The sequence below is a fragment of the Arachis hypogaea genome, chromosome 19 (genome assembly GCF_003086295.3).
Source record: "Arachis hypogaea cultivar Tifrunner chromosome 19, arahy.Tifrunner.gnm2.J5K5, whole genome shotgun sequence".
Classification (NCBI taxonomy): domain Eukaryota; kingdom Viridiplantae; phylum Streptophyta; class Magnoliopsida; order Fabales; family Fabaceae; genus Arachis; species Arachis hypogaea.
The window spans coordinates 60,106,445-60,131,378 of NC_092054.1; the positions used below are offsets into that span (position 1 = coordinate 60,106,445).

The 24,934-nt window shown below is 37.0% G+C and overlaps 2 protein-coding genes across 2 annotated transcripts; one reads left to right on the top strand and one right to left on the bottom strand.

Moving 5' to 3' along the window:
• The first annotated feature begins 7,187 nt into the window (after positions 1-7,187).
• Positions 7,188-9,384, top strand: LOC112776246 (uncharacterized). Its single transcript, XM_025820324.3, has one exon. The coding sequence runs from the start codon at positions 7,404-7,406 to the stop codon at positions 9,174-9,176; it is 1,773 nt and encodes a 590-aa protein (XP_025676109.1). The 5' UTR covers positions 7,188-7,403; the 3' UTR covers positions 9,177-9,384.
• A 627-nt stretch (positions 9,385-10,011) lies between these two features.
• LOC112776245 (uncharacterized) lies at positions 10,012-13,983 on the bottom strand. Its single transcript, XM_072226744.1, has 3 exons — positions 13,800-13,983; positions 11,304-13,297; positions 10,012-10,351 (listed from the first exon to the last, which is right to left on the bottom strand). The coding sequence occupies exon 2, from the start codon at positions 13,158-13,160 to the stop codon at positions 11,379-11,381; it is 1,782 nt and encodes a 593-aa protein (XP_072082845.1). The 5' UTR covers positions 13,161-13,297; positions 13,800-13,983; the 3' UTR covers positions 10,012-10,351; positions 11,304-11,378.
• Between the last annotated feature and the right edge of the window lie 10,951 nt (positions 13,984-24,934).

A 24,934-nucleotide genomic window follows, 5' to 3' on the forward strand; every position in this document is an offset into this window, starting at 1 on the left:
TCAACTCTATCAGAGATACAGAAGGTTTTCAAATAACAAAGAAATGGTCTGAATTTGCACGAATTCTAAATGTTCGAACTTAGGACGTTGTTTCAGTTCGTTGTCGTTACGAAAATAACTCTAATCTATACGTGTCTAAGGACTAGAATAGATTAAATATTATTTAAGTAATTTATTTCTAATATTGGTATTTGATTAAATTAGTTTTAGAAAAATTTAAATTGTTGACTCAATTTATATATTACGACTATTCTTTTTGAATATATTATTTTTATATTTTTTAATATAAATTTTTTTTTCTGATTTTTAAGTTTATTTTCTTTCTCATTTTATAAGGTAAGTTGATATGGTAAGTTGATTATTTTCCATTATTCTTTCAAGTGATGTTAGGTCCAATTTATAAATATTTTTGGTTCATATTTTAAGTTTATTTGATAAGTAAACTCTTGCACGCGAACAAAGACAGTGCGATTTTATAAATTTATAAGTGCTAATAACCTTTATATCTAATTTGTTTTATAATGTGATAATAACTAATATATTTATTGGTGGATTTAACTATTACTATATTATTTATGATCACATTCAGTATATATGTCTGATTTATTGAAAAAAATAAATTATTAAAATTGATTAATAACTATTTTAGAGTTAATTCAATCAACACTAAATTAGAAAAAAATAATACATAACATATTACTTTTTATTAATCAAATTATTATAATTTAAATTAATTTTAAAAATAATTTAAAATTATAATTTCAATTTTATCACGTGCCATACACGAATAATTATACTTGTTTATTTTAAAGAATATAGCCCTAATATTTGTGGATGAGAATTGGGAAGTGCAATCAAAACCAACCAATCAGCTTCGACGGCAATTATTACAATTAGATAAAAACAAACAAGAGGTGGATAGGTGGAAGATTTGGCTGGTTTGTGGTCATAAGATCAAAGGAATATAGGATAAAGTAAATTTTGTTGGAAATTTTTTTATAATAAGAATAGAAACACAATGCCTTCATCTATGAAGAGAAGCTTCTTTGATTTCTCGTGCTCATAATATCCGAAAACATTTTAGATATCACATTTATCGATATTTATTTAATATATATATCTTTTTGTATTTTATCGTATTTTAATAAAAAATAATTTTTTTAAAATATATTTTAACACATTTAAATATTATCATGTATTAGTTTGTTAAATTTTATTCTTAATATATATTTTTAAAATAAATTTAAAAAGAGTATATATTATTAATTATTAAAATAAAATATATTTTAATATTAATAAAATATTAAAATATAATTACAATTTATCTAAAAAATATATATATATATATATATATGGTGTCCCTAAATAAATTTTGAATTTTGAAATGGAGAGTGGAGAGAGCGGGAGAGAGTCTTCGAGGGTGGCACATAGCGAGGCAGCCGGCCATGCCGGCGAGAGCAATAAGGGGGAGAGTGGAGGTGGGCATGCATCAGGTGAAAAGGAGGGAATTAAAGGAGACAATAACAAGATTCAAGGTCAGCGGATATCGTTCAGAGATAAAGTTGTGGGTGCCTCAACAAGGAGAGCTTTGGAGGTTGCTGATTCTCTTGATGGGGATAAGATGGCTACAGTAGTTGGTAAGCAAGGCGATTCGGAGATACCAACTGTGACGTTCACTGAAGAAGCAAAGGAGATATTGGCAGAGCCCTACAAAGATGCCATCGTGATCAAAGTTCTTGGAAAAAACTTTAGCTATACGGCGATCACGCACAGGCTTAAAGGAGTCTGGAGAACCAAAGGAGGATATGAGGTATTAGATGTCGGTTTTGGCTATTTCTTAGTTAAATTTGATCTCTTGGAGGATAGAGAAAAAGTTCTCCTTGGAGGACCGTGGATGATTACTGGTAGTTATGTTGCGGTTAAACCTTGGAGTTCTTCATTCAGACCTTGTGAAAACACTTTTGGATCTACCATGGTTTGGATAAGAATCACAGGTTTAAACATTAACTATTATCAAGAGAAAGCCATGAAAATGATTGCGTCAGCTGTTGGTAAACCGATCCGCATCGATTTAGCCACCAAGTCTGCAGAAAGGGGAAAGTATGCAAGAGCATGTGTGCAAATTAACTTGGGACTTCCAGTCATAAAAAAGATTCAAGTTGATGGTCATATGTATGACATAGAATATGAGCACTTGAATTTAATTTGTGAAAAATGTAGCTGCTTTGGGCATGTAACAAGAGAATGTGCGAAAGAGAACAACAATGACATTGGGAAGGAAACCATGGTGAAGGAGAAAAATTTGCCGTCACTGTTTTCGGTGGATAACAATGAGAAAACGGCAGAAGGTAGTCAAATCCCAGTAAAAAATCAAAATTCAACTTTTGAATTTGGAATTAATGCCAAATCAATTCCAATTATGGAGAAGCATGGAGCAGTGGGTCTTGTGCATGATAATTTACAAGAATCACGCATGGATAGGGATACTCAAGCAAAAGAGGATGAATGGGTTACAGTTAGTAGAAAAGGCAAGGAAAAAGTGGGTAAAGGCCCCAATGTAGTGCCAAAAAAAGCCAATGTAGCAATATGCTCCAATTTGGTGAGTAAGAAATTTTCTTTTGGGTCTAATAAAATGCATGCTGGATCCTCATCAAATGCAAAGGTGAAGTCTTTATCAAATGCAAAGGTGGAGTCTAAGGAAAAGAAAGATCCTCCATCCACGCTTGGCTCTTTGGGAACAACTCAGGTAGCTTTCAAGGATCAGAGTACTCCTTTTTTTAAAGCAGGGCACAAAAGGCAGCGTCCTATTTCGCTTCAAAACTCACCTATTGAAGCATTGTCAACGGATTCTCGAGTACAAAAAGAGCTTGATAAAGCTAGTGCAACAACAAACTTGGAGAACCAACCTCAACAGAAGAATGATGGTTCTGCGACGCAAGTCCACCAGAAGACAATTGGAGACAGGGGTCCATCAACGTGAGGTAGAATGATTATAAATTCCAATTATTTAATTTATTTTTATGGATTGTGACCATTTAAATATTATTAGTTGGAATGTAAGGGGAGCGTCAAATAAGATGTCTCGGGTGCACTGTAAGGAGTTAGTACGAAAATTTCAACCAACTTTTTTTATTTTGGTGGAAACTCATATTGGGTTTGAAACTATGAAAGAATTTTGGGGGAGATTAGGCTATTATCCTGTAGGGATTGTAGATGCTGTTGGACACAAGGGAGGAATTTGGTTCCTCTCTGCTAATTTAAAATTTTCTTGTAAAATTCTTTGGGCTATGAATCAATGTGTAACTTTGGAAATTGGTGGTGGTGGGCGAAGATGGATTTGCAGTGCGGTTTATGGCAGCCCTCAAGCCACTAATAGAGTAGAATTATGGAGTCATCTGCTTGATATTGGTTTGTGCATTCAGGACCCATGGGTGGTGGTTGGGGATTTTAATGATATTTTGAGTGTTCATGAGGTGAAGGGGGGTAATTACTATTCGACTCGCAGTAGTGTCTTTGCAAGTATTCTAGATTCTTGTGGTCTTTTTGATCTGACAACCTCTGGAAGACGGTTTACTTGGTTCCGTAAAATTCAAGGAAACAGAGAAATTGCAAAGAGATTAGATAGAGCTTGCTGTACTGCAGAATGGCGTCTTCTTTTTCCAGAAGCTTTTGTTGAAGTTCTCAGCCGTTCCCACTCTGATCATTGTCCCCTACTTATCCGATGTCAAGGAGTTCCTATCAAGAAAGGAAACCGGCCTTTTAGATTCCAAGCGGCATGGGCAACGCATCCTGATTACAAGGCCATTGTTCAGAAATCTTGGAATAGTACAGACTTTGGCATCCATAGGAAGTTGTTGGGGGTTCAAGAAGCTTCGTTGGAATTCAACTCTACGGTCTTCGGCAATATTTTTATTAAAAAGAGGGAATTGGAGGCTTATTTGAATTGTATTCAACAAAAAATGGAGGCTGACGATGATCCGATTTTGAAGCACAAAGAGGAAGAATTGAGAGCTGAGTATAATCTAGTTTTGGCCCAGGAAGAATTGCTTTGGTACCAGAAGTCAAGAGATCAATGGGTTCGGTATGGTGATAGAAATACTAGCTTTTTCCATATGCAAACCATCATTAGAAGAAAATCTAACAAGGTTCATGGGTTGCTGGTCAGTGATGGGTCCTGGTCTAATGATCCGGAAGTTTTGCAAAGAGAGGTCGTTCATTTTTTCAAAAATATTTTTTGCTCTACTGAGCCTGTTGAGGTTAATTGCATGGGAGAAATTCCTATGCCATCTCTTAGCCAGGATGCTTGTGATAATTTGTCTAAACCAGTAACAATGTTGGAGGTTAAAGAAGCTCTGGATAATATGAGCTCGTTCAAAGCTCCTGGGCCGGATGGTTTTCAAGTTTTTTTCATCAAGGAATATTGGGATGTGGTGGGTCATGAGGTGTGGCGTACTGTTCAGAAAGCATTCTTAGGGGAGACTTTAAGCCATTCTTTGTTGGAAACTTTGATTGTTCTTATCCCTAAATGCGACCCTCCAACTAGATTGAAGAATTTTCGGCCAATAAGCCTTTGTAATGTAATTTATAAGCTAGTGACTAAAGTGCTAGTTAATAGATTACGACCTTTTTTGGATGAGATTGTTAGCCCAACTCAGGGAGGGTTTATACATGGTAGAGGAGCGCCTGATAATATTATTGTGGCCCAAGAAGTTCTTTACTTTCTTAAGCGGACAAAGTCTAGAAAAGGAGCTATGGCTTTTAAGATTGATTTAGAAAAGGCTTATGATAGAGTTGATTGGAATTTTCTTGAGCACACTCTTGAATCTTTTGGCTTTCCTTCTCTAATTATTCGGCTTGTAATGAATTGTGTTCAGGCTTCAAATCTTTCCATCCTTTGGAATGGGAATAGATTAGACAGCTTCCAACCTCGCAGAGGGCTCAGGCAAGGAGATCCAATTTCTCCTTATTTATTTGTTTTGTGCATGGAGAGATTGGCGTGCTTCATTTCCAAACAAGTTGACGAGGGTATTTGGGATGGTGTGGCTGTTTCTAGAGGAGGACCTAGAGTTTCTCACTTGATGTTTGCAGATGACCTCCTCCTTTTTTGTAAAGCGAAGAAAAATCAAGTTCAGAATGTTGTGCACACCTTGGAGTTGTTCTGCAAAGCTTCAGGTATGAAGGTTAACATTGAAAAATCTAAAGCTATTTGTTCTAGAAATATCTCTAATAGAAGGAAGGAAATGTTGTCTGGTGTTTCTCATATTCCTTTTACTAGTGACTTAGGCAAATACTTGGGGGTGAACCTTAACCATCCTCGAGCTGCTAGGTCTATTTTTTCGGACTCTTTAGAGAAGATCAAGAATAGGCTGGCTAGTTGGAAATGTCGGCTCCTTAACAGAGCAGGCAGGCTTTGCTTAATTAAATCTGTTGCTTCTTCTCTTCCTATTTATCAGATGCAAGTGACTCTTTTTCCTACTTCGATTTGTCAAAAGATTGATTCTGTGCTTAGACAATTCTTGTGGAAGGGAAAGGTGGGGGAGCGATGCTTAAATTATGTCAAGTGGAGCAAAGTTGTCACTCCAAGAAAATATGGAGGCTTGGGAATTAGAGATACCCAGTGTGTAAATTTTGCTTTATTAGGAAAGCTTGTTTGGCAATTACTGCATAATAATGATAAGCTTTGGGTAAGAATTATGTTGGCAAAATATTTATCTGGGAGGTCTTGCTTTTCATCCAGTTTTTCTAATAATGTTTCAAGCACTTGGCGAGCGATTTATAAGACAATAGAAAAGCTTCGTGATGGTTTTGATTGGTGTACAGGCAGGATGTCCCAATCCTTTTGGTATCATGCTTGGCGACCATGTGGAACACTAGCTCCTTTGGTTCCTTTTGTGCACATCTCTGATTCTCACTTGAAGCTAGAAGATGTCTGGTACCATGGACATTGGCGGTGGGATATTCTTTGCACAATGATTCCGGAAGAAGTTAAACTTGATTTGATGCTCTTTGATCCTATCAAGCAGGCAGGAGATAAAACAGGTTGGTTTTGGACAAACTCAAATACTCTCACCTACTCGACTAAAAGCGGGTATGAATGGCTATTGAAGAAGAAATTTGGCTGGAACGATAATGAAAATTGGCTTTGGCTTTGGCGCTTGAGAATACCGGAGAAGATAAAGTGTCTGCTCTGGCTTTGTCTCAACAACGGAGTTCCCACAGCTAGTTACCGGTTTCAAAGAGGTCTTGCTACTTCTGATTTTTGTCAGCGATGTTATCTTGCTCTAGAGGATATTAACCACTGCTTTAGGACTTGCCAAAAAGCTCGTCAGATTTGGATTAGCTTAAATTTGGGAATGACCGCTGAGGACTCTAGTTTGGATTTTGTGTCTTGGATTCGTTCTAACCTCAACAAAAATGAGTTTCTCTTTGCAGCGGCCTTTTGGTGGATTTGGAGGGATAGGAACAATGACATCTTCCATCAAGATGATCCATGGAGTAAGGAGAAAATTGTTCACTTAGTTCAACATGCTGCTCGCGATTTCTCTAAGGTTGTTACCAACCAAAAACATATTATTCCTTCCTCTTTGCAATATAACTGGGAACCACCTCCAATGAATGTCTGTAAAGTGAACTGCGATGCAAGCGTTTTTGAAAATGGGCAATTAGCGGGCTTTGGATGTATTATTAGAGACAGCATGGGAATTTGGATGAAAGGTTGTTCTGCCAGTATACCTCTTTCTAGTGTTCTCTCTTGTGAGCTTCATGCTATTTGGAGAGGACTTGTTATGGCTTGGGATTGCGAGTGTAAAGAGGTCATATGTGAAACTGATAATCTTGATGCATTTCTTCTTGTTTCGCGAGGCACAACCAGCATGATTACGAATGACTCTGATCTGCTTAGCAAAATCAAAGAGATGCTTCAGCGCAATTGGACAGCTACTTTAGTGCTCATCCAGCGTACAGCAAACAGAGCGGCTGATTTAATGGCTAAGACTGCTGCTTTAAACAAGCAGGTGTACCTAGAGTGGTTACAACCCCCTAATAATTTAGACATTATTATTAGAGAGGAGTGTTACTCTTTCTCTTAGGTGTTTTTTCTTTGTGTTATGTTCAGTCACCAAAAAAATATGGTGTCCCTAAATAACAAAATTTTAAATTCACATATTCGATGTCCGATGTCATTTTCGATGTCCGTATTAGTATTCCTGCATCATACAGTTCCATTCATTTGTGCTAGATTCCCCACGGTGCCAAAAATCTGTTCCTAGCAACATGCAACACCTTATCCAAAAACAAATCATCCACAAACACTGCAACAAGTTCTTCAGTCGTTACTTTTTGTCCATGAATACCAAAACAACTTGTTGCAACTTGAAACAACACCGTCTTCGCTATCATCATCCATGACAACAGTTTCAAGTGAGTTTCTGCCACATACCCTCCCATTGAGAACCCATCATAAGCACAATTTGCAGTACTCAAACTCCAACACTGTTGTCACTTGCACAAAATCACTTGTCAATGAAGGTGGTAACAACAATCCAAGGAACAATAACAGCAACAAAAGACATGTTTTCTATAAGGTGTCTTATTTTGAGACAAGGCCGTCAAAACTTGCTCAAAATTATGATTTTAAGGATACCCATCTCATGAAAGCCCTCAACAGATCTTGCAAAGCAGGGAAGTACAATGAATCACTCTATTTCCTTCAGCACATGGTGAGCAAAGGTTATAAGCCAGATGTTATTCTATGCACAAAGCTCATCAAGGGTTTGTTCAATGCCAAGAAGATTGAGAAAGCAATAAAGGTGATGGAGATTCTAGAGAAGCATGGTGACCCTGATGTGTTTGCTTACAATGCAGTGATTAGTGGGTTGTGCAAAGCTGATAAAACTGATGAAGCAAACAAAGTGCTTGATAGAATGAAAAAGAGAGGTTTCGCACCGGATGTTGTTACCTATAACATACTCATTGGGAATCTTTGTGGTAGAGGGAAGCTTGATTTGGCTCTCAAGGTTATGGATCAGCTGTTGAAGGATAATTGTAAGCCAACTGTGATTACATACACAATCTTGATCGAAGCCACTATTATTGATGGCGGCATTGATGAGGCAATGAAGCTTTTGGATGAGATGTTGTCAAGAGGACTTCAACCTGACATGTACACCTACAATGCAATTGTCAGGGGAATGTGTAAAGAAGGATTGGTTGATCGCGCATTCGAGTTTGTTACGAGTATAAGTACTAAGGGTTGTTCCCCAGATGTGATCTCATACAATCTTTTGCTGAGGGGTCTTTTGAGTAAAGGAAAATGGGAGAGTGGACAGAGGTTGATGGCTGATATGTTTGTGAAGGGTTGTGAGCCTAATGTTGTGACTTATAGCACCTTGATTAGCTATCTCTGTCGCGAAGGTAGAACCGAGGAGGCCATGGATGTTTTGAAGGTTATGAGGGTAAAGGGGTTAACCCCTGATGCTTATAGCTATGATCCATTGATTTCGGCCTTCTGCAAAGAAGGAAGAGTGGATTTGGCTATAGAGTTCTTGGATGCCATGATGTCTGATGGCTGCTTGCCGGATATCATCAGCTACAATTCGATATTGGCGACTCTATGCAAGAATGGAAAAGCTGATGAGGCTTTGAACATCTTTGAGAAGCTTGCTGAAGTGGGGTGTCCTCCTAATGCGAGTTCTTACAACACAATGTTCTGTGCCCTGTGGAGTAGTGGCGACAAAATCCGAGCATTGGGGATGATTCTGGAGATGCTAAGCAACGACATTGACCCAGATGGGATCACATACAATTCCCTCATATCTTGCTTGTGCAGGGATGGAATGGTGGATGAGGCCATTGGATTGTTGGTGGACATGGAAAGTAGCAATTGTAAGCCTACTGTTGTGAGTTACAACATTGTTCTTCTTGGTTTGTGCAAAGTTCAGAGAGTCACTGATGCAATTGAGGTGCTTACCACCATGGTTGATAAAGGGTGTCAACCAAATGAAACTACCTACACATTGTTGATTGAGGGTATTGGTTTCGCTGGATGGCGAAATGATGCTATGGAGCTAGCTAATACCCTTGTTAGTATAGATGCAATTTCTGAGTATTCATTCAAACGCTTGTACAAAACCTTTCCCATGCTTGATTTGTACAAAGAGCTTACTTTATCAGATTAAACCTAAACTATGGGGAATGAAAATGATTTTTCTTCAGCTCAAGTTTAATGTATTCATTGCTGATTTGCAGCTTTCTTCTTGAAGTTTTTAGGAAAGGTATGCTTTACTCCTGATCAGGATGCTGTCATATTTGAATCCTGATGCCCGAAAATGTATAAATTTTGTACTCAAATTATATTGATTAACACAGAAATTAGCTGTCGGAAAATCTATGCTTTGATGTGAGTATCATTAGTTACTTCATCTAAGAACATATAATTTAAGTTTCCGCATTTATTAAGATAACGATTTTGTGCTGAGTTATTAAACTGTTTCAGTCTGACTAGGATGATTGTTAAGTTGATACTGCACTTGCTTTTTTATAAGATCAATAATAGAAGTTGAGCCACTTGCTCTGTTAGTATTTTCCTTCGTCATGAGGTACTTATCAGGATTAGTAGATTTTAACTCTTAAGGGTATCAGGATTAGTAGATTTTAACTCTTAAGGGTAAAAATCACATTATTCTAATGAAAAAAAATGAGTGATTAAACTACAACCTTGAGTAAAATTTTCAACGTACATATTGTATTAGGATTGGTGAATCACAATACCATTTGAACCAATAGCCAAAACTCTTGCATGTTGATGCTTCCAAACCTATATAGGTGCAACTATGTTATTTACTAAGATGAAAAGCGTGCATGCGACACTAGCAGATAGCCAATTGGAACGATAAATACTCTTCATACCAATAGTTCCAATTATATAAAATTCGGCACAGGAGAATCATGCCCCCTATAGACACGTGTCTCAACCGAACAAAAAGTACGTTTGTAGCAAAATAAATACCTGACTTTAATCCAAATTATGTGGTAAGAAATGCTGATAGATAGATAGATAGATAGATAGATAGATAGTATATTTGGCCAAAAGAGAAGAACCTAAAACTACCAAAATCATTAAAAAGTGCTGTTCACTTCATCCTGAATATGCTATCTAAATACTGCACACAAGTCATCAACAAAATTCTGCAAAACTTCAACAGGAAGACTAAAAGAGAAGCAGCACAAGCTTGTGCCAACTTCAACAATAAAAATGATTTCATGGTGCAACTGTAATGGCCATTGGCCACAATGCTCTTGGACCTTGCAGTTCCCAGATGAGTAACTGTCAAAACTTCCCAAACAAGTTTTCCTGCCATTGACAAATTACACAGAAGTCTTATTAGCAAGCCTCAGACATGAAAGATATACATTACACCAGAAAAGGGAGAGAGAGCAATTTCAATGTAAAACCTAGAAACTGGAACGAACTAAATGTTTGAATAACACCACAACAGGACAAGATTAAAATCACGAAAAAGAACCTTCATACTTAAATGGATATTCTTATAACAAAGTGCAACTGCATTTTTTGGAACGCTTTGTATTTGTACACATTTCGGAGCATTTCATTCTTCTATTATCAAAATACTCAACAGAAAACTATAATTTTAGCAAGGTAAGCAGCAGTAATTGTAACTTTTGATTAAAAGAAAAAGGGCAACCTAGTGTAATGCATCTCGAATTATGAAGGGCGGGGACGGACTGCACCCAAGAGTTTTGGATGTAGTGTAGGCAGTTTAACCTGATGCAAGCATCAGTAGTTGATTACACGGATTGAACCTACTTTGGTAATTGTAATTGACTATCAACATCATAGACGTAGAGGAACATTCTAAACTATAAGTGGCGGTGGGGGAGGAAATGCAATTTAGCCACGGTACCAATATCTTGTTTTTCTGTTAGAATAGATAAAAACATAGTTATACCATGATAAAAAAAAAAGCATGTACCGGATGCTCAAATTTATGGAGTCAACAAACATGTTAGATTGAACAGCCATCACAAAAAGACCAATATCTTGTTTTTTTGTTAGAATAGATAAAAATACAGTTACACCATGATAAGAAAAAGCATAAACTGGAAGCTCAAATTTATGAAGTCATAGAACATGTTGGATTGAACAGCCATCACTAAAAGACCTCATCTGATTGGAGGAGGTCTTTTTGCCCATTCCCCAAGTAATACAATGTTCCTTGGAAGCATGACACAATTCCAAACACAGGAGACTCCAAATGTCACAAAGAAAGAGGACTAAAAATCACCTGCGACAGGAATATGCAAACTGTACATGGCTTGTAGAAGCCTTAGAATTCGGTCATTCCAAGCGCACATGTCAATTAACTGAACATGGTTTCCTTTTTCAGAAGATTCCATCTGACCAACTGCTGGTGCAAATCGTTAGCCTCTTCTACCATACCCTCATCAGCAAGAGCTTTAATCAAAGTATAATATATCCTCGCATCTGGCTGGTAATGGTTTCTTACCATCAAATCCAGGGCCTGAATTGCAACATCAACCTTCCTCTGTTTACATAATCCAAGGATCACATATCTGTAAGCACCATCTTTAATCTTTTGTTCTTTCTTAGTCATCAGCTTTAATATCTGTACAGCTTCCTCAAGTTGTTGCAATCGACAAAATCCCCAAGTCATACAACTATGCGTAATTTCATCAGGAGTTATTCCCTTTTTTGTCATTTCACCATACAATTCTTTTGCTGAGTCCATATATCCCATTTTTGTCACCCCATCAATCACTATGTTATAGCTTACCAGCCCCGGAGAAGTAGTGCCTGCCAATAAGTGAAGTAACTCAATGCCCTCATCGATAAAGCCCTCTTTACACACAGCGCGTAGAAGAGTATTGTAAGTTATAATGTCTGGTGAACAGTTTTCTGAAACCATATTAATGTAGATGCTTATTGCACGATCCAGAAGTCCAGATTTACATAAACCATTGAGCATAATATTGTAGGTAACAACTGTGGGTGGACCAGTAGTCTCACTCATAATCCTCAGAATCTCATCAACTTCATCCCAGTACCCATGGTTACTAAGAGAATGAAGAAGAGTATTGTATGTCACATAGTTTGGCTCCATCCCGTGGGTTAGAAGATTATTCAAAATGAAAACTGTATCCTCATACTTCCCTTGTTTAGAAGTAAGATTTGTGAGACAATTGTATGTAATGATATCTGGATAGCATCCTTCCATTGCTATATCTTCAAGTACTTCGAGTGCACGAGCAGTGCCACAGTATCTGCACACCAGATCAATAAGCACTGTGTAGGTAACCAGATAAGGAGGGCACCCTTTCCTCAATTGTTCCTTCCAGAAGCTAATCGCCTGATTGGCATCTTTGCCATTATCAAATATGCAGCGAATTATTGTATTGTATGTAATTGCATCTGGGGAGCAGCCACTCATGCTCATATCTTCAACCATAGCAATTGCAGATCTCAGACGACCTATTTTACACAGGCCACCAATTACCATGTTGAATGTAATTGTGTCAGGAACACCACCAGACATGACCATTATGGTCATGATTCTACAAGCTTTTCCGACTAGACCGATTCTGATAAAGCCACGAATCAAATTTGTACAACATGGGAAATGAGGTATTTGGCCTTTACGTGACATAATATCAATCAACTTTGCTGCAAGCGTTAACTTTCCGCGGCTGCAAAGATTGTGGAGTATCATATTATTGGTTTTTTGATTATTGCCAACAAATGGTCCATCTGGGGACGAAGATGGGGAGTCTATAGACTTGTTTAAATCCACTAGTCCTGTGAATTCACTATTGCTGCCTTCACCGACAGAATAACCTTCAAAGGCCCAATCTTCATGGTCAACTTCATTGACTCGATCAAGCAAAACACTTCCCCGTCGTTGAAAGCTTCTACACGGCAATCCTTTTCGAAGTGAACAATTTTTTGTTGCAACAAAGTACTTGAAATAACAAATTCTGCGTATGGATGGAGATTTCTTCGGCGAACAACAATCAAAAGAAAAGGTGGAACCTGAATTACAGCTATCTTGTCTGATGCACCCACGCACACCAAGCATAAATTGGGAGGTAAAAATATTGTTTCGCAGAGTAATTACATATCCCATGTTGGTTCAGCTAACTTCAATGTACTCACAGATCTCTGTAGCTTCTAGCTCAATCAAGGCCAATAAGCACACAGTAACATCAGGTGCTGAGAAAAACAATTGTGGTCGACCCACATTGATCTTTTACTCTTCTCCACCTGATTTTTAAGAAAGAAAAAAGGGGGAAATGTTAGGATTTGACCCCAAGAAGGCAAGAACTTTGTTAACAATATATAAACTCGAAAAGTTGTAGACAACCTATGAAGTACCAACACAGTCAAATTATGAACTACCTACACAGACACATTCATATATATTTAAAATTGTAACAACTTTACACAGTATAAAAAAAACACTTATCTTAGCATTTCACTGCCATTAATTATGAAAATTTATATTTTATCTCATTGTTATCATCGATCCTTATAACAATTATTTCTATTCAATATAAAGTAGTAATAACAACAGTGCTTTGTTGATAAATTCTTCATATGCAACCAAATATTCCAGGTTACTATATTAGCAGAAAATACCTCAAGATTAAAAAATTGTGACTAAATTGTTTCATGGAAAGAAAAAACAAAAAGCGCATGCATAAATGGAGAAAAAATGATAAGAAGCGACACAAATATAGTAGGAATTATGAGAGGAAAGTGTTACCACTATGAGATTTTGATGTCAAACAGAGAGAGCAAGAAGAGCGCTAGGTTAGGGTTGGAAAATGGAAATGAATACACACAAAACTAGGGCTGCACTTTTGCTTTCTGATGCTTGCAGTTGCGGTGTGCAGAGTGCAGACATGATTTTAGAGAGGTTTAACGTTTTTTATTTTTTTTCTAAAGATATATTTTTTATTGCATAAAAGAACTTTATATTTGGAGTACATTATGTTCTCCCGGAGTACATTATGTCAAGACAAAGGAATTTTCCAATCAAGATGTTAAATAAAAATTATCTAATGGGTGAAGAAGAGAAAGAAAACAATTAAGAAAGAAAGAAGTTCCAAAGTGCTAGTTACTACTGTTCATAGAGAAGGTGGTATGAGAAAATGATGTCGCCGATATTCCTCCTCCAACAATATCGCCTGAAACAGAATTTTTACAGGTTCCTGGCGTTGGTCCTCGAAGACTAAAGCGTTCCGCGCCAACCAAATCTGCCATAGAAGGTAAGCCACCTGAGCACTTTTAATTCTGAAATTGGGTTTGGATTTATCAGCTTCCATGAATTGACTCCACCAATTCCAAGCTTTTAGGTTAGGGTCGCCAGGAATAGTGCTAGCTACTGGGGAACTGTTACAAATTTGAAGAACTCCTGGGCAGAAGACAATGGCATGCATCGGTGTCTCCGGCGCCGATTGACAGCGGGGACAAAGGCTGCTAACATGTGGTAATTTCTCGTTCAATTTTGCTTTAACTGCAATGCCTTCATGGGCTAATCTCCAAGCAAATAATTTGACCTTTGGTGTTACTCTCATTTTTCATAAGGTCTTCCACATTTCTGAGTCTGCATATCGGGGATGGAGTGAATTCAAGTATGCTATACTATACCCAGATTTTACCGAGTACTCTCCTGAGTTGTTATTGCACCATATAATCGAGTCTTCCTCTTCTGTGATAGGAATTTGTTGAATTTGCTGAACTGTGTCTAGTGGGAAGGCTTCCATAAGGAGTTGTTGATTCCATTCTCCTGATTAGCTGTCTAACCTAGGTAAGCGATTTATCTATGCATTCATTAACTACAATGCGAAATGGTGGTTGGTCCCCAAACCATGGGTCTTCACTGATTCTGACAGATCCCTGAATTGAAACTTTGCACTTAACTCCTTTCTCCAAAATTTTCCTTCCTTCCAAAAGACTCTACCAAGCCCAGGATGGTCGATTTCCTGGTTTGGCTTCTAGATAGGATCTGTATCTGAAGTACTTATTCTTGAAGATTTTATAGAAAAGAGAATGTGGTTTAGTCATCAGCCTCCATCCTTGTTTAGCTAACATGGCTAGATTGAATGCCTTTAGGTCCTTAAACTCCATACCCCCGAAATTCTTTTCTCTGGTCATAGTGTCCCAACTGATCCATTGCATCTTCTTTTCATTCTGTTTCTGTCCCCACCAAAATTGCATCATCATTCGGTGCAGTTCATCCAAGAGGGTATCTGGGAGTTTGAAACAGCCCAGAGTATAAATTGGTATAGCTGAACCCACTGCTTTGATCAACACTTCCCTTCCACTAGCAGATAGAAATGATTTCTTCCAATGCGAGAGCTTCTTCGCCACCTTCTCTTTTCTAAAAGCAAATGTTTCTTTTTTGGATCTGTGTACTATAGAGGGTAGCCCCAAATATTTATCCTGCGTCCCAATATTTGGGACTTCCAAAGATGCCACTAGTTCAGTTCTGATAGGTAAAGGGGTGTTTTTGCTGAAAAACACAGCAGACTTGGAGAAATTAATTTGTTGTCCACTTAGTCTGCCATATAGTTGGAGAATTTGGGATAGATTAGAGCAGTTGTATTGGGTAGCTTTACAAAATAAGAGTGAATCATCGGCAAATAGCAGATGATGAATAGTCGGACATCTACTGTTCAATCGCAATCCTTGAAAGAGGTTATTCTGTTCTCCTTTGTGGAGCAGATAGGATAGACCCTCTGCGCAGAAAAGAAATAGATATGGTGAGAGGGGGTCTCCTTGTCTGAGACCCCTACTTGGTTTGAAAAAATCAGTTGGTGTACCATCCACAATAACAGAATAGGATATAGTAAAGACGCAAGCCTTCATCCATTCAATCCACTTTGAGCAAAAACCCAACTTCTTCATAATAAACCACACAAAACTCCATTCCACCCTATCATATGCCTTACTCATATCAACCTTTATCGCCATGTCGTTTCCCCCATGGGTTTTATTCTTTAGAAAATGCATGCATTCATGAGCCACAAGAATGTTGTCGCTAATGAGTCTTCCCCGAATAAAAGCACTCTGATTGTCGCTTATTAACATACTCATAAAAGGTTGAAGTCGATGAACTAGAACTTTCGAGATAATTTTGTAGAAGACTGTGCTGAGACTGATTGGTCAAATTTGATTCATAGAAGTAGCTTGAGTCACTTTAGGTATCAAACAAATTTGGGTGTGGTTAAATCCCTTTAGAATACTGCTGCCATTAAAAAAACTTCTCACAGTCTTGCATACATCCCCTCTAATCCTGCCCCAATAGAACTGATAAAATTTTGCAGTGAATCCGTCGTCTCCTGGGGCGGCTTCTACATTAATGGAAAATGCAGCCCTTTTAATTTCATCATCTGAGACTGGTTTAGTTAGACTCCTATTCATTTCAGAAGAAACTTTGACTCTAAGTTCGGTGAAAAATTGAGAGGGATCTTCTGGATTATTGCTTTCAAATAGATCAACAAAAAATCTTTGTGCCCTGTCGCCAATTGCCTCGGGTGTGGTGCACCAATTTCCCTCTTCATCCTCTAATTTCCATATCTTGTTTCTTCTGTTTCTGGACTGGTTTTTTGCATGAAAAAACTTGGTATTTTGATCTCCCCATTTTAGCTAGCTCACTCTTGATTTTTCTTTCCAGTAGCGTTCCTCACTAATGTAGGCGGCAGCTAGTTCATCTTCTAATAATAGAATCTGTTTTTTGTCTGCTGTTGTTGGGTCTACCTTGGCCACTAATAATAGTGCTTTCAGCTCATCTATCTTCTTTTTAGAGTTACTTGTTCCAGCTGATTGCCATTTAACCAGTTCATGTCTGCACTTCTTTAATTTCTGAAACAGTTGGTACATTGATAAACCTGAAAAAGAAGTCAGCCATGCCTCATATACAATTTTATCAACCTCTGCCATTCCACACCATCTCTCTTGAAATCTGAAGCGCCTCTTGCCCTTATGTGTTGTCTGGTTAGTGCACATCAAGAGCAGTCTGTGGTCTGATCCTGTGTCTTCTAAGTGAGTAACATTGGCCCAAGGATACTCCTCTCTTAGTTTAGGAGATAGGAGACCTCGGTCTAGTCTTTCTCGAATAGCACTATCTTGGCAACTTCGGTTCCACCAGGTAAACTTATCACTATTAAAACCCATATCTATTAATTGTCCTCTGTTGATAAAGTCTTGGAAAGATTGGATTGATTGAGCTGATTTCTCCCTTCTTCCCTGTTTTTCTTGATTAGACAAAATTGCATTGAAATCACCAATTATTAAGTGCCGTTCTCCCCTATTCTCCATAAGATTTAGCAGCACCTCATATTGGTTATTGCGAATGTGATCAGAGCTATGTAAATGTACTGAAAAGACTTCCCAAAGCTGTCTTTCTTGATCCTCTATGGAAAAAAGGATGAAAAACTCCTCAGCTTTTACTACTTCCACCTTTACACCCTCTTTCCATGCAAGCGCTAGTCCACCAGCCGTTCCATTAGGATTCACAGTGAAGATTTTCTGATAACCACAATTTCTCAACTACCTTTCAACATAAGAGGGTTGTTGTTTAATTTCACACAAAAACAACACCTCTGGGGAATGGGAATTCTTAATCCCTTTGATGTTGTGAACTGTCAGGGGTTTCCCCAAACCTCGACAATTCCACATGAGCATCTTCATGGTCCTTGGGGTGCCGCTTTTGGGATGGCACCTTGTAGCCCTTCAGAAACCTCAATTGCATAACTAGTTCCTTCATGGTCTTTTTACTCCAAATGATTGGTTCAATAGAATCCCTCACCTCCGTCCTTCTTGCTAGCTGTTTGATTTTCTTTTTCTTTTTGCACCTTTCTGAACTTTCATCATTGGTTCCCAATTGAAAGCCTCATATTCCTCCTATATTCAACTCTCCCCCAATTCCTCCTAGGCTCTGGTTAGCTTCAGTACCAGATAGCAGTGGTAGGTTTTCCATGTTATGATTCTGCTTTGTGGTGTTATAGGAATTGTGTATAGGTGGTAGATTTGTGTGTTCTTTTGGGGCTATGTTATTGTGAGAGAAAGGAGTATATTTTGGGTTGGATAGTGATAGTTGAGAAAAACTCTTCAATAGGCTCACTGGTGTAGGCTTACTATCTGGGTGAATTGACCCGACTTCCTTTCTTCTATGATTAGGGTAGGCATTCTCCTTAGTTTCATCAATTCTCCAGCCAAGTTGATCTGCCCTTAACTCCTTATTCCATCTTTCTTCCACTTCCTGGTTTATTTCTGAGATCTCCAAATAATTAGCACAGTTTCTAGTTTCATGTCCAATGTGTCCACAAAAGCCACAGTAAATCCCAATTTTCTCATACTTCAGCATGATTTCAAACATAATTTTGTCAGGGCTTGATACCTTAATTGGCTGTCGAAGAGTTTTAGTTACATCTAAGTTGACTCTCACTTTCATAATCCTATCCTCCTTCCCTCTCATCAAGAAGGAATCCACCTCCACTACCTCCCCCAATCTCTGCCCTATCCTCATCGCTGCTGTTCTGGTTTTGCAAAATTCTGGCATTTCCCACATTTGAATCCATACTGAAATTCTTGTATAGTCCTCTTCTTCCACCTTCATATTAGGACTCCACCATTTTAAATGTATCATAAATTGTCTGAACAACCATGGAGACCCCTTTCCACCCGGATAACATCAGCTTCTTTATTAAAGAAAAATTGAAAAATATTCTTTCCGTGTGATTTAACTCGGAATCCTTCTGGATAATTCCAAATTGCAGTAAAAGCACCCTCCATTGTACCACTACTAAATCCCTTATCCGCCATTAATCTCCCTATCAAACTTTTTGCACAAGTTTCAATCCCTTCCCTCACATCTTCCACTTCAAGGTTCATGATCTCTTCCACTTCTTCTCCTGGAGAATTAGGATTTTGAGTTCCACGTACCTCCCTTGCTACCATGTAGAATTTGTGTAGAAGAAGATAGAAGAGTCAAAGGAAAGAAGATCCACACAATGATTTGTGCTTATGACTTACTGATTGAAGAAAAATTTAAGAATCACAAAAAACTCTAGCAGAGTCACAGAACCCTACCAAAGCACAAAAAAAAATCCTAGCAGAGCACTTTTAAAGAGTACGTACTCTCACTTTTTTTATTTTCTTTTTTGGGTCAATAATATTTTACTATTTATATTTTATACTACATAAACTACCAAAAATGTCTATGAATAATTTTGATACAAAATGCATTTGAATTTTATTATTGACAAAAATATTTTTAAATAATTTAAAAATGTGATAAAAATACCTAAAATTTATAAATGGCAAACAATTTTTATATTTGACAAATCGTTTATATATTTAATTTAAAATTTTATAAAAATATTTAAATAACTATTTAAAAAATACACACAAAAGAATCGGATAAAAATTTGATCTCTATATATATTTTGAAAGTATTATCGATTATTGACAAAAAAAAAAACACAAAAAATATATACTTAACAAAAATCTACCAAATTTTAAGAATAAAATATTTTATTTTTCTAATCATACTTGTAAAAAATCGCATCAAAATTCAATTTTAAAAATATTTTTTGAGAATACATATTTAATGTTGGACATTTTTGTCACGTTTTTAAATTATTTGAGAGCATTTTTGTTGATATCAAAATTCGAATATATTTTTGTCAACGATAAAATTATTCGAATGTATTTTTAGTGGTTTACCTTTATATTATAAATGTATTATTATAGATGTCTTAGGTTATAATCGTATTTAAATATTTAATTAGAAGTTCGATCCTTATCTATAAATAATTTTTTTGTGTTTTTTAGATATTATAATAATTAATAAAATCATATTTTATTCTTCCTATTTTTTCCCCTCTTATCTTTTCTCTAAATCCCTAATTCTTATTTTCATAACACGTTCTCATCAAGAATTCCATTCTAGGCTAAGTAATTTTCTTTTCTTCTTCTTCTTGTAGCATACCAAATAATTTTCTTTTCGTCTATGCTCGGGATACACTCCGATCTTATGTGTCACAAGTTCGTTGTTTACCTGGGCTCCGGACTCGTACAACAAAAGTAACGGAAGTTCGATCCTGAATGAGCATAAGTCGTAGAAGAACAAGTGCAAGCCTTATTAGAAGTCAAATTCATAAGGGAGGTAAAATATCCTTTGTAGTTAGCTAATGTGGTCCTTGTAAAGAAACAGAACGGAAAATGGAGAATGTGTATTGATTATATCGACCTCAATAAAGATTGTTCCATAGATCCATACCCTCTTCTCGGCATTACCTTGGTAGACTCAGCTTTAGGATACAGATACCTATTGTAAGAACTGTAATTGTAATTAATTAACTACTTAATTAAAATAATTTAATTGTCTGGAATAGGTTCAAAAATTTAGAGTGTTAATTAGAAAATTTAAATATGATATTTGGACTCAGTAGATTTTTTTGAGCTGAAAAATGTAAATTTTTAAAAAAATTGCATAAAAATATGTATCAGTAAATTAGTATGCAATACCAGCTTAAATCTATCCAGTATTGTGTGAAAATAATAAAAACTGTAGAAAAACTTAGGAAAATAATTACAGTTGAAAATCGGTCACTAATTCTAAAGGTTTAGCCTAAAATTGGGCCAAACGGGCTAAAAATGCTAATGGATTGAACCGGACCCAAGTTGGACCCAAGCCTAACATATATATATTCATTAATTAACCCAATTCAGCTCATAAGTCACACTCAAACACAAGTGTGCAGCTGAAGTGAGGAAGAGAGTAAGGGTTTCAAAATACTATTCACATTTATCTTCATTTAATCATATCTCAAGCTATAGTGCTCCGATTCGCGTCCCGTTTGCGGCTACATGAAGCTCTCGCTGAACCCGTTAGTTTCATCTAACCAAAGTAGTAGGATTTTTGACAATTCTTGCCCAGTTCTTAGCCCTTATGAATTTCGATTTTAAGGTTTAGTTTTTGAATGAATTTTTGTGATTTGGTTGTTTAGGTGCCAACCAATAGTAAGGAATCATTGGATTTCATCTTTAATTTCTGTGATTAAGGTAAGATTTCTCAAAAATCCTTGTAATTTAGTACATTGTGAATTCTAGGTACTGATATTAGTGATATTGGTATGTATAGCTTGATTATTTGGTGATTTAGGAGAGGTGTTGGTGATTACAAAGCTTGTTGAAAGTCAAATTAGGCATTTTGTGCGCGGAGGGTAACCGGTCAAGGTATGATTTTGGTTTTCTCTATGTAATATATAATGTTTCGTGAAACATAGGCTAGTGGACCTTAGGATAGGATTGAAATGGTTGTTGATGATTGTGGATTTGATGATGTATGATAAATTTGATGATTGTGATGATTGATATTGATTAATGATTTTCTGAGAATTGTTAATGATTGTTGAGTTTGATGAGTATTGAGGAGGATATATATGTGTGTTGGTAAATAATGCTTGTGAGGGATTGAAATTATGGAAATTGTTAGAGTTGTATGTTTAGATTGAGATTTATTGAATATTTATTGAGTGGAGAAGATGAAATATTCAGTGAAATGGTTGGAAAGTGATTGAGGAACATTTGGTATGGATCTAGTATGTTTTGGTATTGAATTTGTTGAGTTTGGAATGATTTGGTAGTGGGTTTTGTTGATTTAAAGGACTTATGTATTTTGTAAAAAACTAAAATTTTGATGAACTTCAAGAGTCATAATTTGGACTCCGGACCCTCATTTTGGATGAAATCTAATTTAAATGAAAATTAGGTTTAAGAGGTTTACGATGTTTGAAGAACAGATGAAAAATATTTTAAAACGAAAAAGTTATGGACGTTTGAAGTTTGGTGTCTAAAACTAAAATTTCTGCAACTTGACATTTTTCTGCAATCTGAGATACATGCGTACGTGGCACATTGGGTGCGTACGCGAGCATTCTTCTCTTTCCAGCCCTCCCGCATACACGGCGCATGGACGCGTACATGGCATGGTCCAAATTTGGCGTGTGCGTAAGCACACAGGGGCATGTGTATGCATGACGTGCAGGCAGAAGTCGGCTAATTAAGAAATCAATATAGAGAATGCGTTGAGAGTATAGTTTTTAACCAGCTAAAATCCACCTCGTCAATTTAGAAAAGTTGTCATGAAATTTAGAAATAAAAATACTGGGAGTATGAGTCCCAGGTCATCTTCCAACGAGTTGCAGGAAAGGGTGCTAATTTATTAATTAGGAATTTTCCGAGAGAGTTTGAGTTTGGATAATGAGCAATAAATTAAAGCAATAAAGCTAAGAATTATTATTAATATAAAAAGGCCTTGACTGGGGGAATGATTAATTGGAAGTTCTATCCTTGTTGGGATCTCTTAAGTGTAGTATCAAAAAGGCTGTTGTTTTCACTTAGTTAACCCTTACTAAATAAAGGAAAGTCAAGTGATTGAGCTAATCCTTATTCGCAAATCCTAGTCCTCTCCCTTGGGAAGGTCTAGCGTTAGTAAATACAGAACTAGCCAACGATTTCCAATTTAATCAGCACTTAAGCCTTCTAACTCAAGTGTCTCCTCTTAATCAACCCCCATGTCAAGTTTGGGAATCTACTCCATTGACATGAATATAATACTTGGAAAAATATAAGAAGACATAATAAATTAATTAAAATAAAATAGAGATTGAAAATTAGTTGAAAGTAAAAGTAATCCTCTTCACTAACAATTCATGGAAATAATCCAATTAGAACTCAAAATAAATAAATAAGGATATGGAAGAGTAAGGGGCAAGTAAACAAACTAGAATAATGTCTTCAACAGAGGTAATGATTCTTCAGTTTCCAAAAGTAAAAGCAATAACTAGGAATGTAAAGAGAAACTAGAGGAAGAGTAATTCTCTCTCTAGATTCAGATCTAAACCTAAATAATCCTAATGTGAATGACTGTGTATCTCTGTTTATGCGTCTGTGTTGAGTCTCTGCTTGTTTTCTGGCCTTATTCTGTGTTTCTGGGCCAAAAATTGGGTCGAAACGCGGCCCGAAATCGCCCCCAACATTTTCTGTTAATTCTGCAGATCGCGCAGGTCACGCGTACGCGTTGTCCACGCGTTCGCGTCATTCGGCGATTTTCCTTGTCACGTGTACACGTCGTCCACGCATTCGCGTCATTCATGCAGACTCCAATCCACGCGTTCGCGTCAAGCACGCGCTCGCGTTGCTGTGATTTTCTCCATTCCACGCGTTCGCGTGAGCCATGCGCTCGCGTCAGTGTTCGCTGGTCATCTCCTTAGTTTCTTGTGTTCCTTCCATTTTTTGCAAACTTCCTCTCCATTTTCTAAGTCATTCCTACCCTATGAAGCCTGAAACACTTAACACATGGATCACGACATCGAATGGTATAAAGGAGAATTAAAATATACTAATTAAAGATCTTTAGGAAGCAAGTTTTCAATCATAGAATAATACTAGGGAGGAATTATAAAATCATGCAATTAGTATGAATAAGTAGGTGAAGACTTGATGAAACCATTCAAATAAATACAAGATAAACCATAAAATAGTGGTTTATCAATGCATAGACCCGGTTTTGCTGAAAAATGGTTTTTTCTTTGTTTTCAAGGATTTTCTAGCCTTCCAAACTTCTTTATCTACTGTATAAGATTGTTAACTAGTAATTAGGTCTTGAGACTAATGGAGAAGAGTTAGTGACTTAAATTGGTAAAATTCTGTATGAATTTAGAAGACGAAGACTTAGGTTTTTGAAGTTGTTAGTGGACCATTGGAGTACTATATGGATGATGATTATGCGAACTTAAGAGTTGATGGTAAACTTGTGAAATCAAGGATTAATGATGGTTATGATGAATCTGGGACTCGAAGAGAAATGGTGAATTATTCAATATTGAAAGTGATCATTGAATGAAATATGGATATACATTGTTGTATACTGAGACTGTTGAGACGCTATGCGACTGGCAAGGACGGTTGGTTAATCCCGCTTGTCAAGGTTGCAGCGGCGGTGTAAGGGCGGTGGTTAGTCCCGCTTATATTGAGATGTGAGGTCTGTGGCTGAGAATCTCACTCGCATCCTTTCGGAATCACAAGAGTGCGTCAAGCATTATATCCCTGAACCGTGTGCCGGGCACGATATCCCTGGGGGTTCCCATTTATATTCGTGACCGAAAGGCGACATTCCCATGGGAATGTGTCAGGTTGGCAGTTGAACCGACAATGTGATATCACAGCCAATAGGACAGGCATTCATCATGTGCATTTTCTATATGTTTGCTTGCTTTGTTTATTTACATACTATGCCTAAGTGTATAACATGCTTAAGTGCTTCTTAATTTACTTGCTATACATGACTACTGGTGCTTTATTTGTATGAAATTACTTGTATTTTCTACTGGGATTGAGGAGGCTCGATAGGTAGTGACGATGGGATCGCATGGAGGTTAGGCTGGTGAAGGTTGTGGGACAGCTGTGAATTGATAGTTTAGAAATCCCCTAAGTTAGATGACCTGTTTAAGGATTTTGTTAAATTGTTTTATAAGTTTGAATGTTATGCTTGATGTGAAGTTCTAGAATTGCCTTTGGCGTCCCGAAATCTTATATCTTACATTACTGTGCACTTTTATCTCACTGAGAACCTTAGGTTCTCATACCATATTCTGTTGTTGTTTTTCAGATGCAGGTCGTAACCCACCTCGGTGAGTTGCGAGATGGTAACAGAGCGGAGGATCTTTTATCACCTTTTGTATTTTGGATTATGTTGTTGTAGACTCTTTATCACTTTTTTATCCTTGTTGCCTTAGAGGCTTGGCTTTGAGAGATAAGTTGTATAAGCTGTTTTAACTCAAAAACTCTGTTATGTCTGTATGTAACTAGTCAGCCTAAACTCCG